The following is a 17,179-nucleotide window of genomic DNA, read 5'->3' on the forward strand; positions in this document are numbered from 1 at the left end:
TTGATCTCTCTCTCTCTCTCTCTCTCTCTCTTCTCTCTCTCCGTAAACGATAGGGTTACTTTCTAACATGGTATCAGAGCCTTACGCGACATCTGGGAGTGAAGGGCTGCCAGCGTGAACCTGCGTGGATTTCAGCGTGAGCCTATCAGCGTGAACCTTGTTGGGTGAGCCTATCTGCGTGGATCTGTCAGCCTATCTGCGTGGATCTGTCAGCCGTGAATCTGTGTGGATCTCAATGCAGATTGAATCTGGGAGTGAGGCTGCCAGCGTGAATCTGCGTGAATCTGGGAGTGAGGCTGCCAGCGTGAATCTGATTGAATCTGGGAGTGAAGCTATCAGCCGTGAATCAACGTAAATCTGATCTATCAGCCGTGAATCATCGTAAATCTGGAAACGATAAGTACAGGTTCCCCTTTCTATGTGAAAAACTCGATCCTCTTCCTATCTGTGATTTTCTTTCTTCGTGGTATTCTGTGAGAAACTGCGTAGTTTTCTTTTCAGATCAAGAAAGTTTTTTTTTCTTCTGTTAATCAGTGATTAAACTGCTGTCTCCTGCTGTTTTTCATTGGTTCCAAAAAGGAACTGCCTGCTGAGTATCACCTGCTAATCTCTGTTTTCCCTTATCTGAAAATATTTATGTGATTTTCCTTTAAAATCTCTGTCGAGTATCACCTGCTAATCATTGTTGGTTCTGTCAGCCGAGTACTCTGACTGGTCGGTTGTTCTGCTATCATCTCTGTCAGCCAAGTACTCTATTAGCCCTCTGTTTTTTGTTTTTCATACCTAAGTGTCAGTTCAAACATATTCATCAAATGGACTTTACTCACGGGCAATCATGTTTGTCCTCAAGTTTTCTCGGTCAATTAGTCTTTGAAAAACTGAATAACTGCAACTTCTTAACCTGGAAAATACAGATCATCCCGTTTATAAAGAGTCAGGACCTTTCTGGTCATCTGGATGGATCGGTCCCACCACCTCCAGAATTTCTTTCGCAAGAAAAGGCGGACGATAAAGGAGAACAATCTGTTGTTCTCCACAAGAATCCAGAATATGTTGCTTGGATGAAGAGGGATCAATCGCTAGTGGCATACATCGCTTCAACCCTCTCACAGGAGGTCCTTATTGCTCTTCCTGATGATTGTTCGACAAAGGAACTGTGGGATATGTTAGTTCAAATATATTCACAAATCTCTGAGGCAAGAATAATGTTTCTTAAGCGAGAGTTTCAAATGATGAAGAAAGATTCCATGTCTATTATGGAATACCTGAATAAAATAAAAGGCATCACAGATCAACTGGCCGTTGTTGGGTGTCTTGTCAGTGAAAAGGATAAAGTACAACAAACCTTGAGTGGATTGGGGCCAAACTATCATGTTATGACGACCACCTTATTATGTTTACCAGAACTTCCAAAGTTTGAAGATCTTCGTGCGAAATTATTGCAATATGAGATGAATCTGAAAGGATCTTCTGAAGACTCTCATGGGAATTCCGGAACACAAGATGTGCTGGCTATGGGAATGAGTTATGGTCGAGGACGAGGAAGTTCTTTTCGAGGAAAAGGAGGCCAAGGGAGAAAGAACTATGGAGGTCGTGGCATACTTCCAACACCCAATATCCAGGGACAAAGATCAATTTCCACCTGTTTCCTATGCAACAAGAAAGGGCACATTAAAGCAAATTGTTGGTTTAATCCTCAAAACAAAGGGAAAGTTCCACAAGCAGAGGCTAGGAAGGATGAAGAAGTAAAAGAGTTGCTGTTGGCAGCTTTGGCAGGATTGAACATGAAACAAAATGACAAAGGAATTTGGTATGTCGACTCCGGAGCAGCTACTCATGTTACGGGTGATGTAGGTAAACTCTTGACTCTTACACCTTATGTTGGAAAGAATAACATAGTCACAGGAGATGGATCCCATCATGCAATCTCACATACTGGAAATGCCATTATACACATGTCAAAGTCCTCTCTTAAACTTCCAAGTGTCATCCATGCTCCTAATATTCAAAAGAATATTGTTTCTGTCTCAAAACTTGTTGATGATGCTAATGCTTCAGTTGAATTTACTCCCTCTTCTGTTTATGTCAAGGATCTTCGCACGAGGAGGACATTCGCTGAAGGAAAACGATGGGGCAACATGTACATCTTTCAAGAAGATCCTTCCTCCATTCATTCCAACTATTCATCCTTGAAGCCTCACCAACGTCAAGTTTTTTATTCTGATTTTATATTTACTGTCTCTGAAAGTAATAAGCCAAGACTTTGGCATAGTCGTCTTGGCCATTGTGGTCGCCATTTCATTGAAAAACTTGTCCTGAATAATCTTATTCCTAAGTCCAGTCTGAGTTTAGAAGTCATTGATACAAAATGTTCTAGTTGTCATTTATGCAAGAGTCATGCTTTACCTTTTGCTTCCATTAATAAAAGAACTTCAAGGCCATTTGAGGTCATTTGTTTAGATGTCTGGGGTCCTGCTCCAATTACTTCTTCTTCTGGCAGTAAATACTATCTTATTTTCATTGATAGTTACTCACGTTATACTTGGATCTTTTTTATGAAGCACAAATCAGAAGTCTTTGGATTGTTCCAGAAATTTCACTCTTTTGTTCAAAATCATTTCTCTACCAATATTCTTAATTTCCAGTGTGATGGAGGAGGTGAATTATCCTCGAGTGATTTTGTTAATTTTCTTTAACATAATGGGATAAAGAGAAAAGTGTCTTGCCCTCATACACCTCAACAAAATGGGATTGCTGAGAGGAAGCATATATGTATCTCTATATATAAGTATATATATTTATACTTACAATAATGTTCTTGGGTATACATTTTAACACCCCCCCTCAAACTTACGGTGTGATAACCGCAAGTTTGTCAAGAAGGAAATGAAATCTAGGCGAACAAAGAGCTTTTGTGAAGAAGTCCGCAAGTTGATACTCCGACGTCACGTATGGTAGATCAATGACCTTCTTCAAGTATTCTTCCCTGACATAATGGTAGTCCATCTCTATATGCTTTGTTCGCTCGTGAAATGTGTGGTTCTTGGCAATGTAGATTGCACTTTTATTGTCACAGAAAAGCTTTGTTGGTTCTTTGACAACTACTCCCATATCTTCCAAAAGACGTCGAATCCATACTATTTCCATGGTGGTAGATGCCATGACTCTGTATTCGGCTTCAGTGGATGATAAGGAGACCTTCTGTTGCTTTTTACATCGCCATGAGATCAAAGATTCTCCTAAGAAAATACAAAAACCAGTGGTGGAGTGACGGTTACTAGGGTCACCTCCCCAATCTGAGTCAGTATAAGCAAGCAATTTTAATTCAGAAGAAGAGGATAAGAATACTCCCTTATTCACCGTTCCTTTCAAATATCTGATGATGCGAAGCACAACACTCATATGAACGGTTGTAGGAGCATGCTGAAACTGGCTCGCGATGTGTATAGCATGTGACAAATCGGGTCGAGTAATGCTGAGATACATTAAAGAACCTACCAACTGTCTGTAAGGAGTAGGATCGATTAGAGGAACACCATCGTCAATCTTCATTTTTGCTCCCACAACTTCAGGGGTTTCGCATACTTTGTCATCAGAAATTTCTGATCTGTCAATAATCTCACAAGCAAGCTTAGACTGAGATAAAAAATAACCACGTTGCGAATAGGCAACCTCAATTCCAAGAAAATATGTCAGAAAACCCAAGTCTGACATCTCAAATTTTGAAATCAAGACGGACTTAATACCCTTGACTCCTTGAACATCATCACCTGTAATTAACATGTCATCAACATATGGTAATAATATTACAATTCTTGCCTTAGATTTTCTAGTAAATAGAGCAGTGTCAGTATAACAGGAGGAGAAACCATTTTTCAGCATTACACTGGTAAATCTGTCATACCAGGCTTTGGGGGCTTGTTTCAAACCATAAAGATCCTTTCGAAGACGAAGGACTTTATCTTTAGGGATCTCCATGCCTGGTGGAGCATCTATATACACTTCTTCATTAAAATCACCATTTAAAAATGCATTTTTCACATCCATTTGAAAGATATTCTAATTTTTAATAGATGCAATAGTGATAAGACATCTAACTGTAACCATTCGGGCTACAGGAGCAAAAGTTTCTTCATAATCAATTCCATACTCTTGCCCATACCCTTTTGCAACTAAGCGAGCCTTATACCTTTCAAGGGATCCGTCGCTCTTAGTTTTAACCTTAAAAACTCATCGACAACCTATAGTTTTCTTTCCTATGGGTAAAGTTTGGAAATCCCAAGTTTCAGCCCTTTTAAGAGCATTAAGTTCATTTTGCATAGCTTCTTGCCATTCTATACATGTTTTTGCTTCTTCAAAATTTCTTGGTTCAAAGTAAGAGTGAATGGCACTAAGACAAGCTCTATATCGGGGTGAGAAGGAATCAAAGGAGACAAAACGAGTGGGAGGTCTCCTATTCCTCTCTGATCTTCGGTGATCGAGAACAGGAAGAAGTTCACTATATTGATCAATAGCACTTCTAAAGGTGTCTTGGTTTCTACGAGAGTATGTTGTAGGATCATTTGAACTCCTGCCTTCTTGTTGGTTATGCTCTTCGACATTACTCTCAATGTTCTCATCATGGTTTGATGATACATCATCATCACTAGATGTCTCATCATTACTAGACAACAAGTCAAAAAGAAAGGAATAATCAAAATTTTCTTGTTGAGAAACATTTTTTTCAAAGCCACTTTCATTTTCCAAAAAAGTTATATTTCTAGAGACATATAACTTATCTTCTCGAAGATCATAGCATCAAAATCCCTTTTGAGTTTCAGAATATCCAAGAAAAGCGCAGGGAATAGCCTTGGGAGAGAGTTTGTCATTCTTATCCGTAAGTATGAAGCACTTACACCCGAAGACTCGTAACCTATTATAATCCGGTTCGAGTTTATATAAAATCTCAAAAGGGGATATTTTTCCTAATATTCTAGAAGGCAAGCGATTTATCAGATAAACAAAAGTCAGAGCTGCTTCAGCCCAAAAATTTTTAGGGATGTTTTGGGAGATAAGAAGGGTTCTAGTGGTCTCAATGATATGCCTATGTTTTCTTTCGGCCAACCCATTCTGTTGGGGGTTTTTAGGACAAGATCTTTGGTGAATGATTCCTTGATCTTCAAGATATATTTTAAATTGGTTGGAGAGATATTCTCCTCCAGAATCACTTCTGAAAATATTTATATTACTATTAAATTGATTCTTGATAATTGAATGGAAGGTTCTAAAGCACGAAAAGACTTCATGTTTGAACTTAAGAAAAAAGATCCATGAATATCTAGAGAAATCATCCACAAAAATAACATAATAAGAAAAGCCTCCTTTTGAGACTACAAGTGCGGGTCCCCAAACATCGGAATGAACAATTTCAAAGGGTTTAGATGAGAACATAGTTCTTTGCTCAAAAGGTAAACTTTGCATTTTTCCGAGAATACAGTCATTACAAGAAAAAGAACTTTTACATAGGTCCTTTGCAAAATGTAAATAAGATAACTTGGTGATATTAGGATGACCAAGTCTTTTGTGCCACACATTTATATCTTTGTTTCGGGCAACATTGCAAAACGATTTTGGAACTTGAAGAGATTCCATGTAGTATAAATCGCCTTTTCTAAAGCCTTCCCCAATCAATTTCCCGGACAAGCGATCCTGTATTAAACATTTATCACATGAAAATTTAATATCACAACCATGGTCCGAGAGTTGAGAAACAGAGAGATGATTTAAGTTAAGTTTAGGTATAAATCTAATTTTAGGAATAAAAAAATCTTGAGTTTCAAAATTACCTATTCCTTTAATTTCAAGAGAGGTTCCATCCGCAGTGGAAACAAAGGATGGAGAGACATTTTTTGAATAATCGGAAAGTGAAAACATGTTTGGGGACATATGAAAAGATGCACCTGAGTCCAAAAGCCAAGAGACTTTACTTGGAATGGAGGAAGTAGACACGGCGGCACCGGATGTAGCTCCCTTGAGAAGAGGTTGAAGGGCTTCCATTATTTGGTTCAACGAGAGTGACCCACTTGATGATGCCTCTTCCTTTTGTGGTGCACCGGTGGTGGCCATAGCGAGAAGCTTCTTCCATTTGGGACATACGGGTTTGATATGCCCCGGTTCTTTACAAAAGTGACATATAATCTTTCTATAGTCCCTCTTTCCTCTTTGTCCACCATCTCCTCCTTGATTTTGGAATTTAAAATGAGGAGGACGATAGGTCTTTACATTATTTCTGGGTCTTGATACGGCATTAACCTCATTGTTTTCTTCATGATTACAAGGAACCATAAGAACACTTGATCCTTGTTTACATAAATTCATACGAGTCTCCTCACCACTTAATTTGGTGAGAACATCTTCAAGAGAGGGAGGAGTAAATGAGGATAGAAGTGATGACCTTATTTGCTCAAATTTCGGTCTTAACCCATTCAAAAAATTGAAGAAACGATCTTCTTCAAGTTGCTTGTGGCGAAATTCAATTGCCTCTCCACTCCATTTTGGTTCGAGCATAGAGAGCTCATCCCAAATAGAGGAAAGATCGGCAAAATATTCCCTAATAGACATTTCACCTTGAGTAAGAGAGAGGGCCTTCTTTTGAAGGTAATACTTATGGGATAGGTCTCTTGATGTATACATTTTCTCGAGATAATGCCAAGCTTCCGATGCTCTTTTGAATTTGATAATGTTGGCATTAATCTTTGTTTCGACGGATGCGAAGAACCAAGAAAGAATCTTGAAGTTCTTCATTTCCCATTCGTCGTGTTTCTTGGAGTATTCCTCAAGAGATTTGATCCTTTCCTCTCCCTCAAGAATCTTGATTTCACTTCCGTCCATTACGGTTATCTTGGGTTCCGGTTCCGGAATCGTTCCTTGCACATAACCCCACAATCCTTTTCCTTTTATGTGGGCCTCCATATTCCCGGCCCAAATATGATAGTTGGACCCATTCAACTTGAAGCCAAGGGCAAAGTGAGACTCTTTCTCACCCATTAAGGCGTAAAGAGAAGGAGAAAAAAGACGTACCAATACAAGGTTTCAACTTCTACTTTGCACAAGATCCTTCTAAAATATTTGAGAAGCAAGATCCACCACTTCAATCTCTAAAGATCCGAAGGCACGGTTTTCGAGGCACTCGAACAAAAGAGGATCCCACGATCTTCAATCACCAACCGAGCTCCGATACCATGTAAAATTGTCTACGAAGAGACAATACACATACAAGCACAAATACTTTATAAAAGAAGTGCACGAAAGCACTCTCACAACACTTGAACAAAATACGCAAAAAGCGTATAAATAATAAACATGCAATAATGCATGTATTTCATAAATAAAAGCAAATGCTTGAGACTCTTAAGCTTAGGTTACAACAAGGGGGAACACCCCTATTTATACAAGAAAGGAGGGGTGCAAGGGGGCTCCCCAAAGGAGTCGTTGGGGAGCTCCCAACGGTCACAATTGTGACCGTTGGGGGCTCCCCAACGACTCTATTGGGGAGACCCCCAATGCACCTTTTTGTAAATACAAAAAGAGAAAAAAAAATAAAAGAAATTTAAAAATAAAGGAAAAATTACAGCATATTCCAAATGGAATATGCGCAAAATGTAAAAGGACTAAAATACCCTTTTTGGGTAAAAAGGGAAAAAATGTATAAATATATATACTTATATATAGAGATACGTATACATATAACATATGTATACGTATCTCTAGATATATAAGTATATATATTTATACTTACAATAATGTTTTTGGGTATACATTTTAACAACATCGACATATTGTTGAGACTGCAATGAGCATGATGCATGGGAGCAATCTCCCTGTATCATTATGGACTGATGCCTTCCACTCCACAGTTCATGTGATAAATCGATTGCCCATGAGTATCTTAGAAAATAAGTCACCATACTTCTCTCTTTTTGGCATACAACCTGATTATCATGAATTACGTGTGTTTGGGTCTCTTTGTTATGTTCACATTGACAGCTCACTCAGGCACAAGTTCCAAGATAAGGCTTTAAAATGCATGCAGAAGATTACAAAGGGTACAAGTGTTATGATCCCCTGAGTAAGCGTGTCAAAATATCAAGGAATGTTATTTTCGATGAAATGAACTTTGCTGATCAGGATAATAATTCAACTATGGTGGATACTGACAACTCAAGCTCCAACATTGAGGTATACTACCCCTGGTTAAATTCAGAACTCTTCTCCAATGGTAAAGTAGATTGTCCAGAAAATTGCAGTCAGAAGGAGCCACATAAGGGTTCAACCAATGAGACTCAAACGGAGGAAACTGTTACATATGACTTGGAGCCAACAAGGTATAAGGGTATTGTGTACACCCGGCGAGAGAAAGAACCCTCATTCATTCCTTGTAGGAATACGGATCCATCTGGATCATCCGCTTCGCAGCAAATGGATATCAGAAAATCCTCACGGATTCGACATCCGCTTGACAGGTGGGTAAGTTATAAAAAATTTTCATTGGATTTTCAGTTATTCTTGACATCCATAAGTAAAGAGGATGAGCCTCTCATGTTTTATCAAGCTGCGAGCTCTAGAAGATGGGTAGAAGCAATGAATGAAGAAATAGAGACCTTACATGAATGTGGGACATGGGAGATTGTACCTAGACCACTGAACAGAAATGTTGTTGGGTCAAAATGGGTGTACAAGATAAAGTATAAACCAGATGGGAGCATCGAAAGGTACAAGACTCGACTTGTAGCCAAGGGATTCACACAAGAGGAAGGCCAAGACTTTGATGAAACTTTTAGTCCTGTAGTTAAAATGGGGACCATTCGCATTGTGTTGAGTCTAGCCATTAAACATGGATGGACATTGAGCCAGTTGGATGTAAAAAATGCCTTTCTGCATGGGGATTTAAAAGAAGAGGTCTACATGGAACAACCCACTGGATATGCAGAACGAGATGCCAAAAAATATGTATGCAAATTAAAGAGAGCACTCTATGGTTTGAAACAAGCTTCTCGTTCCTGGTTCGATAGCTTTTCTCTAGAAATACAACGGCATGGCTTCTCTCAGTCTCTTTTGGATCATTCATTATTTATTCACAATGAACAAGGAGTCACTACTCTTCTGTTGATATATGTAGATGACATCATCATCACAGGGAATTGTAAAATTCACATTGAGCAGGTGAAGAAGTTATTAAATCAGAGATTTAAGATAAAAGATTTGGGAGAGCTGCGATATTTTCTTGGGGTAGAAGTTGATAACAGAAATGATACACTTACTCTTACTCAACACAAATATACGTTGGACATTCTCGGCAGAGCAGGCATGACAGATTGTAAGCCGTTAACAACTCCAAGTGTCATTCATCAGAAATTGAGTTTACAAGAAGGGGATATATATGAAGATCCCACTAAGTATCGCAGTTTAGTTGGCATGTTGCAATACCTGACTTTTACTAGACCTGACATAGTATATTTGGTTAATCAGGTATCCCAGTTCATGCATGAACCTCGTATGTCACATATGGAGGCAGTCAAACGTATACTCTGCTACCTAAAGGGTACAGTTGGTGATGGGCTGGTATACAACAAAGAATTAGATCCAGGCGGGGGCCATGAGATCGTCACTTATGCTGATGCTGATTGGGCGGGTGATCCAGACGAACGACGATCAGTATCCGGTTATTGCAGCTTCATTGGGCCACACTTGGTATCATGGAGCAGTAGAAAACAAAAGGCGGTTGCTAGATCAAGCACTGAGGCTGAATACAGATCGATGGCCACTGCCACGGCCGAGAGTACATGGATAAGACATCTCCTGACAGAAATGGGAGAACCGATTGCTCGGTCACTGTTGTTGTGTGACAACCAAAGTGCCATCAACATGTCATTCAATCCCATTCACCATAGTCTAGCAAAGCACATTGAAATAGATCAATATTTTATTAGGAAGAAGGTTGAAGACAAAGAGATTGAGCCTATGTATGTGCCAACTGAGGAACAAGTTGCTGACATCCTCACTAAAGGGTTGACAAAGGATAGGTTTTGGTTTCTGAAGAACAAGTTTTTCATGGTCCAACACCATGCACAACTTGAGGGAGGCTGAAAAGAAGTCGTCATTATCCTCATTATGTATATGTCTGACCCGATCCATTTATGTAATGGATCGAGTCCAGACCCAGTTTATGTATGATGTAAATTAATCTTGTATTAAGGGGTATTTTAGTACCCTAGTGTTTAACACTCTTGTTATTAATAGAATGAGAGGGCAGTCACGATGGACTGAACCCCCTTGCTTCTCTCTTCTCTCTCTCTCTCTCTCTTCTCTCTCTCCGTAAACGATAGGGTTACTTTCTAACAGGGATGTTGGTGATGAAGTGGTGGTGGTAGTGGTGATGGTGATGACAATGGTGGTGATGGAGAAGTGGTGGCGATAGTGACTTGGTGATGGTGTTGGTAGTGGTGAGATGGTGGTGAAGTGGTAGTGGTGGTGGGGATGTCGGTGAAGAAGATGGTGATGGTGGTGATGGTGATGACAATGGTGGTGCTGGTGGAGAAGTGGTGGCGATAGAGAGCTGGTGATGGTGGTGGTAGTGGTGAGGTGGTGATGGTGGTGATAGTGGTAGAATAGAAGAAAATAAGTAATTGTAAAAAAAAAGTAGGTCTCCCTTAGTGTTTGGATCTTTTACTTTTATTTTTTCTAATGACTATAAATTTCACCTCTTTTTTCAAAAATAAGGCGAGACCTACCTTTTTTTTTACAATTACTTATTTTCTTCCATTCAACCTCCATCATCCCCATCACCACCACCACCACCACCATCACTACCACTGCTTTTCCACCACTATCATCACCATTGCCACCACCATCACCACTATCATCACCATTGCCACCACCACCACCACCACTATCATCACCATTGCCACCACCATCATCATCATTTTCACCGCCACCATTGCCACCACCACTATCATTACCATTACCACCAGTACCATCACCATCACCATTGCCATCACTACCACCATCACCACTATTGCCACCACCTCCATCCGTCATCACCATCACCATTACCACCACTACCACCACCACCACCACCATTCAACATCACCACTACCCACTAATATGCTTTTCTTCTTTATTTTAATTTAAACAGTTGGTGACAGAAACATTCACTTAATTAAAAGTGAAGTTAAGATTCTTCTTTATAAAATGTGCTTAAATTATATATGCCAACAATAAATAAAAATAGATCCAAACAGATGTAAAATAAGTATAAATGGCAAGGAGCAATTTATAAGCTTGTCCAAACAGGGGGTAATTTTGGAATCTGTTAAATTATAAAATCAGAATGAGACTGTATTGTGGCTAAAAAAAGAATACTACTAGTAGTAGAGAATTTAAAAATATTTTGAATAGATAGTTGTAGAATTTTGTTCTGACATGGAGTACCTCTTGGATTCCTGTAAAAGCTGTGTTTCCTATTTGGAAGATGTTCTGAAATTGTTTCTTTCTTGTTTGGAGGACTTGCTTAAAGTTTAAGAATGAAGTCAACTTTTCATTGTTCTGGATTTGTTTCCATTTTCTGTTCCGACTTTCCTTATTTGGAAGAGGGTTGGTAGTTTAAAGTTTAAACTAATCAAACATCAAGACTTCTATTACAGTAAGCACAAGTGGATAGATAAAAGATGCTGATTGACTAGAGGTAAAGATGGTTTGCAAGTTGTTAGATGCTTTCTACTTGAACGTGAGCTTTCCTGGCAGCTCCATATCCAGCAGTGTTACAGTTTAGACTATATAAATTTGGGTAGAGAAATGCATTGGAGGCCATTTTAATTTTCACCATTCTAGCTCTTTTTCCTTTTATCAAAATTATAAGGGGTTAATTTTCTCCACCCTTAAGTCTCGTTTCTCTGCGTGGTCTCTATCAAACATGACTTTTTTTCTCTACATGCAACATTTGGAAAGCTTAGTGAACACTAAATTTTAATTTTGATGACTTCTCACGGATTCAAAATTTCTTTACTGTTGGATATTAAATTGATAAATTCAATTTTTACACAGATTTGGTTGCAATTTAGAGTTTTCTTTGTAAATTTTTTTGGTAGAGACCAGTAAGCACACCTCCCATTTGCTTTTAGGAATGTACCTTCTATGCATGTTATTCCAGAATGTTTGGCTCAAAATATTAACATATGCATCTAATACATTGAGCATGATGCTTTACTGATCAGACTGGGGAGTCACAACTCCCATCTATGTTTTCTTGATAACTTCAATCATGTGATCTCCTTTATATACATTCTTTGTCGAAAACTCCATATAATTATCCATGCCCTGTACCTTATTGCCATGTGTATGCCACATATGCTTGTGTGAATTTTTGATATATGATATTCTATTACTCACTAATAGCATCTTTAATTGGAAAAAGAAAATTGGATGGTGTAACTGCCTTTGGTAACAGATGTTGACAATGTCAAATGCTGTGTAGTTTCTAGAATTGGTACTGTTAATTAAGTTCACTTGTCTACTGTGATCTCAGTGTTGCACTGAAGTTATTGATTTCATGGATGACTTTTGTTTGTGTTGCTATGCTTTAAACAGTTATGGGATGTTATGGCTGGTAGAACTTGAAAATGATGCAAAATCAGATGGGTACTGTCTACACACGACTGCTGTATTGTTAAATGCATATTGAATGTGTATTATATATATTAAAAAAGCCCTAGAAGGGAATTGCAACACATGATACACACTTTCACAATGTTAGAACTTACAAATATGATGCATGACATGTACAAAAGAAATAAGTTTATATTTCTTTTCATAGCTAGCCGAGTTCTACTGGTGATATCCCATTGTTTATATTTGGATGGCTATGCCTACTAGGCATCATACTATTTTTGAGAAATACAGAATGCCATCACAAGTGAATTAGTAAAGTAAAAATGAAGAGAAAATTTGTTGTCAGGTGTGGTTTCCTGCCTTATCGATACATCTTTTCTATCAGGTATTTCGAATGAGTTAATCTTATGTACTCAAGTAGTTGTCTGTTACAGTTATACAACTTACTATTGGTGCTTGAGCACAAGATTGGTGGGCAAACACACACTATGTATTGGACACCTGGTCATCACATTTAACCCTTTCACTTGTTACGTCTTCGATCATGAGAATGTGACCTATTGAAATGCTCTCACTGCAGGGTCTACCGATTCATATAAAGATTTTTATATGGGTTCTGTGCATGTCAAAGATGTGGCTCTAGCACACATTCTACTATATGAGAATGTTTCTGCATCAGGAAGACATCTTTGTGTTGAAGCTATAGCTCATTGGAGTGACTTTGTAGATACTGTTGCAAAACTTTATCCAGAATACAAGTTGCTTAGGTATGTAGATTCTCTCAAAACAAAATTTAAAATACACTTTAATACTGATTTCATTTTGCCTACTGCTATCTTTGGTACTCATTTGTGCGGGTAGGTTCACTGAAGAAACCCAGCCAGGGTTATTGAGGGAAAGTCATGCAGCCAAAAAGCTGATCGACTTAGGTCTACAGTTTACTTCTATGGAGCAAATCATCAAGGATTCTGTTGCCACTCTGAAAGAAAAAGGATTCTTGACCTGAATAATTTCAACAAAAATCCAATATGATATGCATTTTCTATGCTTTCACGGTCTTCCTCTGCTTGTTGAGATTTTTCTCAGCAGAAAATATATTATGAACATAATGATAATCTGTTCGTCATCAGAAATACTGTTTAAACCTTCTGGTGCTTCTGATTCTGTACAGGAGCAATTTCATTTAGCTTCTTGTTTCACCATTCATGCGTTTGATGAAGTTTTGATGTATTGGATTTCCATTTAGGTAATTGTGATACCATGCATGCATCCATGTTGTAGAATGTAGAGAGTAATTCCAAAGCATTATTTAGGATGTTTTGTATTTATGACATTGCCAATACCGAGATACGGCTGGCTTTATGAAGTTTTTAATGACTAGTATATAGGGGAACATATGCGGGGATGAAAAGGAGTATCTGTGACATAGTTTGCTATGCATTAATGGAGTCTTATTTATTTGATGATTTTTTGAATGAAGATCAAATCGTGCTTTTGATTTTTTTTTTTCAATGTTTCTGAGTCCTTGCATGCCCAAGTTATTGTTGGTTAGCGTGCACGCCACTCCATGCTTTCTGGTGCAAAATAAACATCTGGTGCACGAGTAAATTGGTTCTAAGAATCTTTAATCGAAGTTTCAATTTGATTTAACCAACCTTCCACTGTTCTTGTTTTGATTGGCTATGTAATCGGCTTTAGAGAGGCTGAGGGCTCAACTAGTTTATGCTCGATGAGCAGCTCGTGGCTCAGCTTGCCATCTACACCATCTGATTATGAACAACTTTCGCTGCATGGTTTGTTTCCCAGCCCTACATGTAGGTACAATAACCAAACATCAGCCAACTCTTGAATGTTATGTTGGAGTTGAATGGTGATTACCAAATACCCAAAGTGCTTTCCAGGGCCACATAATGGACTTGGAAAATCATACCAAAGAACATATTGGTGCTAGTGATTGCCATTTTATCCTTTCACCCATTGGTTATGAGTAAGAATGAAATAAATTGCTAAATGCCAATAAGGAGTCAAATTGCTTTTTATGCTAGATGATTTTGGGAATTTGGGTGATCAAGTTTAACATCTCTTTTTTTTAATCCAAAAAAATAAAATATTTCAAAAATCCAACAAATTAAAAAAAAGCCAAAAAAAAATTCAAAAGGTTTTTTCTTTCTAAGGTCCAAGTCATCCTCTTCATTGCCGGAACATATTATTCCTATTGACAAGACTAAGCTTTTGTAAAAAAAAAATTCTTTTATTTTTTCATACCATTTCTGCCAAAATCATGTGGGGGCACGTCAAAGGAGTTTGGACTTATCTAGAACCTAAAGATAGGGCATTGTCAAATTGTTCAAAGTCCAAATCTCTTAGGCAAGAAGAAACCCTTATCAACCAAGCATATACACTAGCACAACCTCATTCAGTAGGACCCACAATGGTCTCCATATCCTAGTTATCCTTGAACTGATTCGACCTCATTTGACAAGATTCAGAATGACCTTAGCAATCGAGTTCACCTTGACTTCAATAGTCATAAAAGGAGGATAGAGCTTTGTCATGATGTAAAGCATAACATTAAAAGATCATTAAAGGTCAAAGATCTCTCAAAATCGATCCAACTCTCTTCAATTCTTAGAAGAAAATAAGGCAACGATACAATGAAGTCAAGAGACTTTAATCTAATAATTTTAACTCATGAGTCTTCTACGGGATGACACAATCAGTTTGTTGTCTGCTATATTGAATATGCATGGATAAACCCAAGCTTATCCTTATCCGATTTCAACCGCTTGGTACCTCTCCCAGGGCGAAAGGACTTTTCTTCGGAAAATTTTTGCACTAAAAAACTCTTTCAGATGAGTGTGATGAACTCTATAAATAGGGACTCACCCTTATACCTTGAAGCATCTGAAAATCTCATACCTACATGTTGGCCCTGCAAGAACATCCCTACTTCAACCCTGCCAACATACTGGTCAAACGACGTTGAAGAATCCTCATACCTACACGAAGGTGCTATGAACAAAAGAACGAGTTTGATCGATCAAACAAACCCTGCGTTCAAAAAAGGTATTTTTCCTAGATCCCTAATCTATTTATTTTAATCTTATTTAGTCTTTGGATTAGGTATTTATGCATATTTTATTCTTTTAATTTGCATATTGGTAAGTCCCATCTTTCTGAACCTCAAAATATTCATTAACAAAGAGAAAGGGAACTTATCTTACCAAATTGTCTTCTCCCATCCGATAGTATTCATGCACCAACTCTAGTACGTTGAAACACAGTAAAATGTTGTCTTTCTCGATCTTAATCATAGCTAAAGAGATAAAAATCACACAAAACAAAGGAAAATAGATCAAGAGAGGCAAATAGTCTAGAACAACAGGGGCCTTGAACTTAAAAAGACTGCAAAAAACCTACTAACTACACATTAATTATCACCAATAGTGCATGATATGTCATCAACAAAAGCAATAAGTCTATAAAGTGTTAGTACAAGAAGCAAATTTCCTAAAAGAATATCGAAAGTCAAGATGTGTCATCAGTAAGAGGAAACATTTTTTAAGGATACATGGCATTGTTGTTAACAAAAGGTGAAGCTTGGTTGCAGACACATAGTTTTGTCTTCAATAAAAGAAGCAGTTTTCTTGACGACAAGATTTGCCATCTGTAATTTTAAATTGTCGTCACTAGATCTCTAATGACACATAATGCATCGTCAGCAACTTACTTGTGGAGATGACTTCTCTTCCCCCAAAGAAGCTTCTTTAAGCAGTCATCTCATGCATTTCAAACATTTCATATATCTCATGCATTTTTTACATGTTTCTTGTATTTCAAGCATTTTCAATATCTCACATATTTCATGCATTTTAGGTACTACATATATTTCATGCATGTTGCATGCTCTAACATGTTTTCTGGCAGGAACCCAACCCTTCCTTAGGTAAGCTTACCCAATCCTATCTTAGGATCACTCTATACAGAGATGAACATTAGGTACTTAGGATGTCCCACAGATTGATGGAGCAATCCGAGAACCCATTTGACGAGCGTGTGAACCATCATAAATTCAATATTTTTCCAAAGGCACATCTCTAAAACTAGCAATGTCCTTTTCATTTTTAAAATATCTTTATTTTTTATGCTTTTTCCCCAAAAAGCTTGTTTTTGTCTTTTTCAAAAAGAAGTTTTTGTCTTTGTCAAAATCATCAGTAGATTTTTATGCGATTTCAAATGACTAAGCAGATGTTTTATCTTTGTCTAACCTCGTTCAGTCAAGACTTTCCACTTATAATCATCGAGTTCAAGGAAAAGCCCTTGTGTAGAACAAGGTACTAACTTAGTTTATAGACCAACCTCGTTTGTCCAGACCTCTCTGTTTATAAGACATACATCATAGGGAGACCCTCACGTTGAGCTACATACATGCCTTTAGCTATCATCTTGCATCGTCCAGTCATCTATGTCTTTGTCTTTTACAAGATTTATTTTCAAAAATACTTTGTCAGAGCTCATCTTTTGTTCTTTTCAA

The 17,179-nt window shown here is 37.9% G+C and overlaps 1 protein-coding gene across 1 annotated transcript in view; it reads left to right on the plus strand.

The window, feature by feature from the left end:
* The window catches only part of LOC149821072 (cinnamoyl-CoA reductase 2-like), a 57,274-nt gene extending 43,150 nt beyond the window's left edge, over window positions 1-14,124 (plus strand). The window contains exons 5-6 of the mRNA XM_089982873.1: window positions 13,226-13,412; window positions 13,507-14,124. Of these exons, the coding sequence (XP_089838999.1) occupies window positions 13,226-13,412; window positions 13,507-13,651 (332 nt within the window). The 3' untranslated portion in view covers window positions 13,652-14,124. The remainder of the gene's footprint in view (window positions 1-13,225; window positions 13,413-13,506) is intronic.
* The last annotated feature ends 3,055 nt before the right edge of the window (window positions 14,125-17,179 follow it).

Source organism: Nuphar pumila, chromosome 12, assembly GCF_984573655.1.
Source record: "Nuphar pumila chromosome 12, dmNupPumi1.hap1.1, whole genome shotgun sequence".
Lineage (NCBI taxonomy): Eukaryota > Viridiplantae > Streptophyta > Magnoliopsida > Nymphaeales > Nymphaeaceae > Nuphar > Nuphar pumila.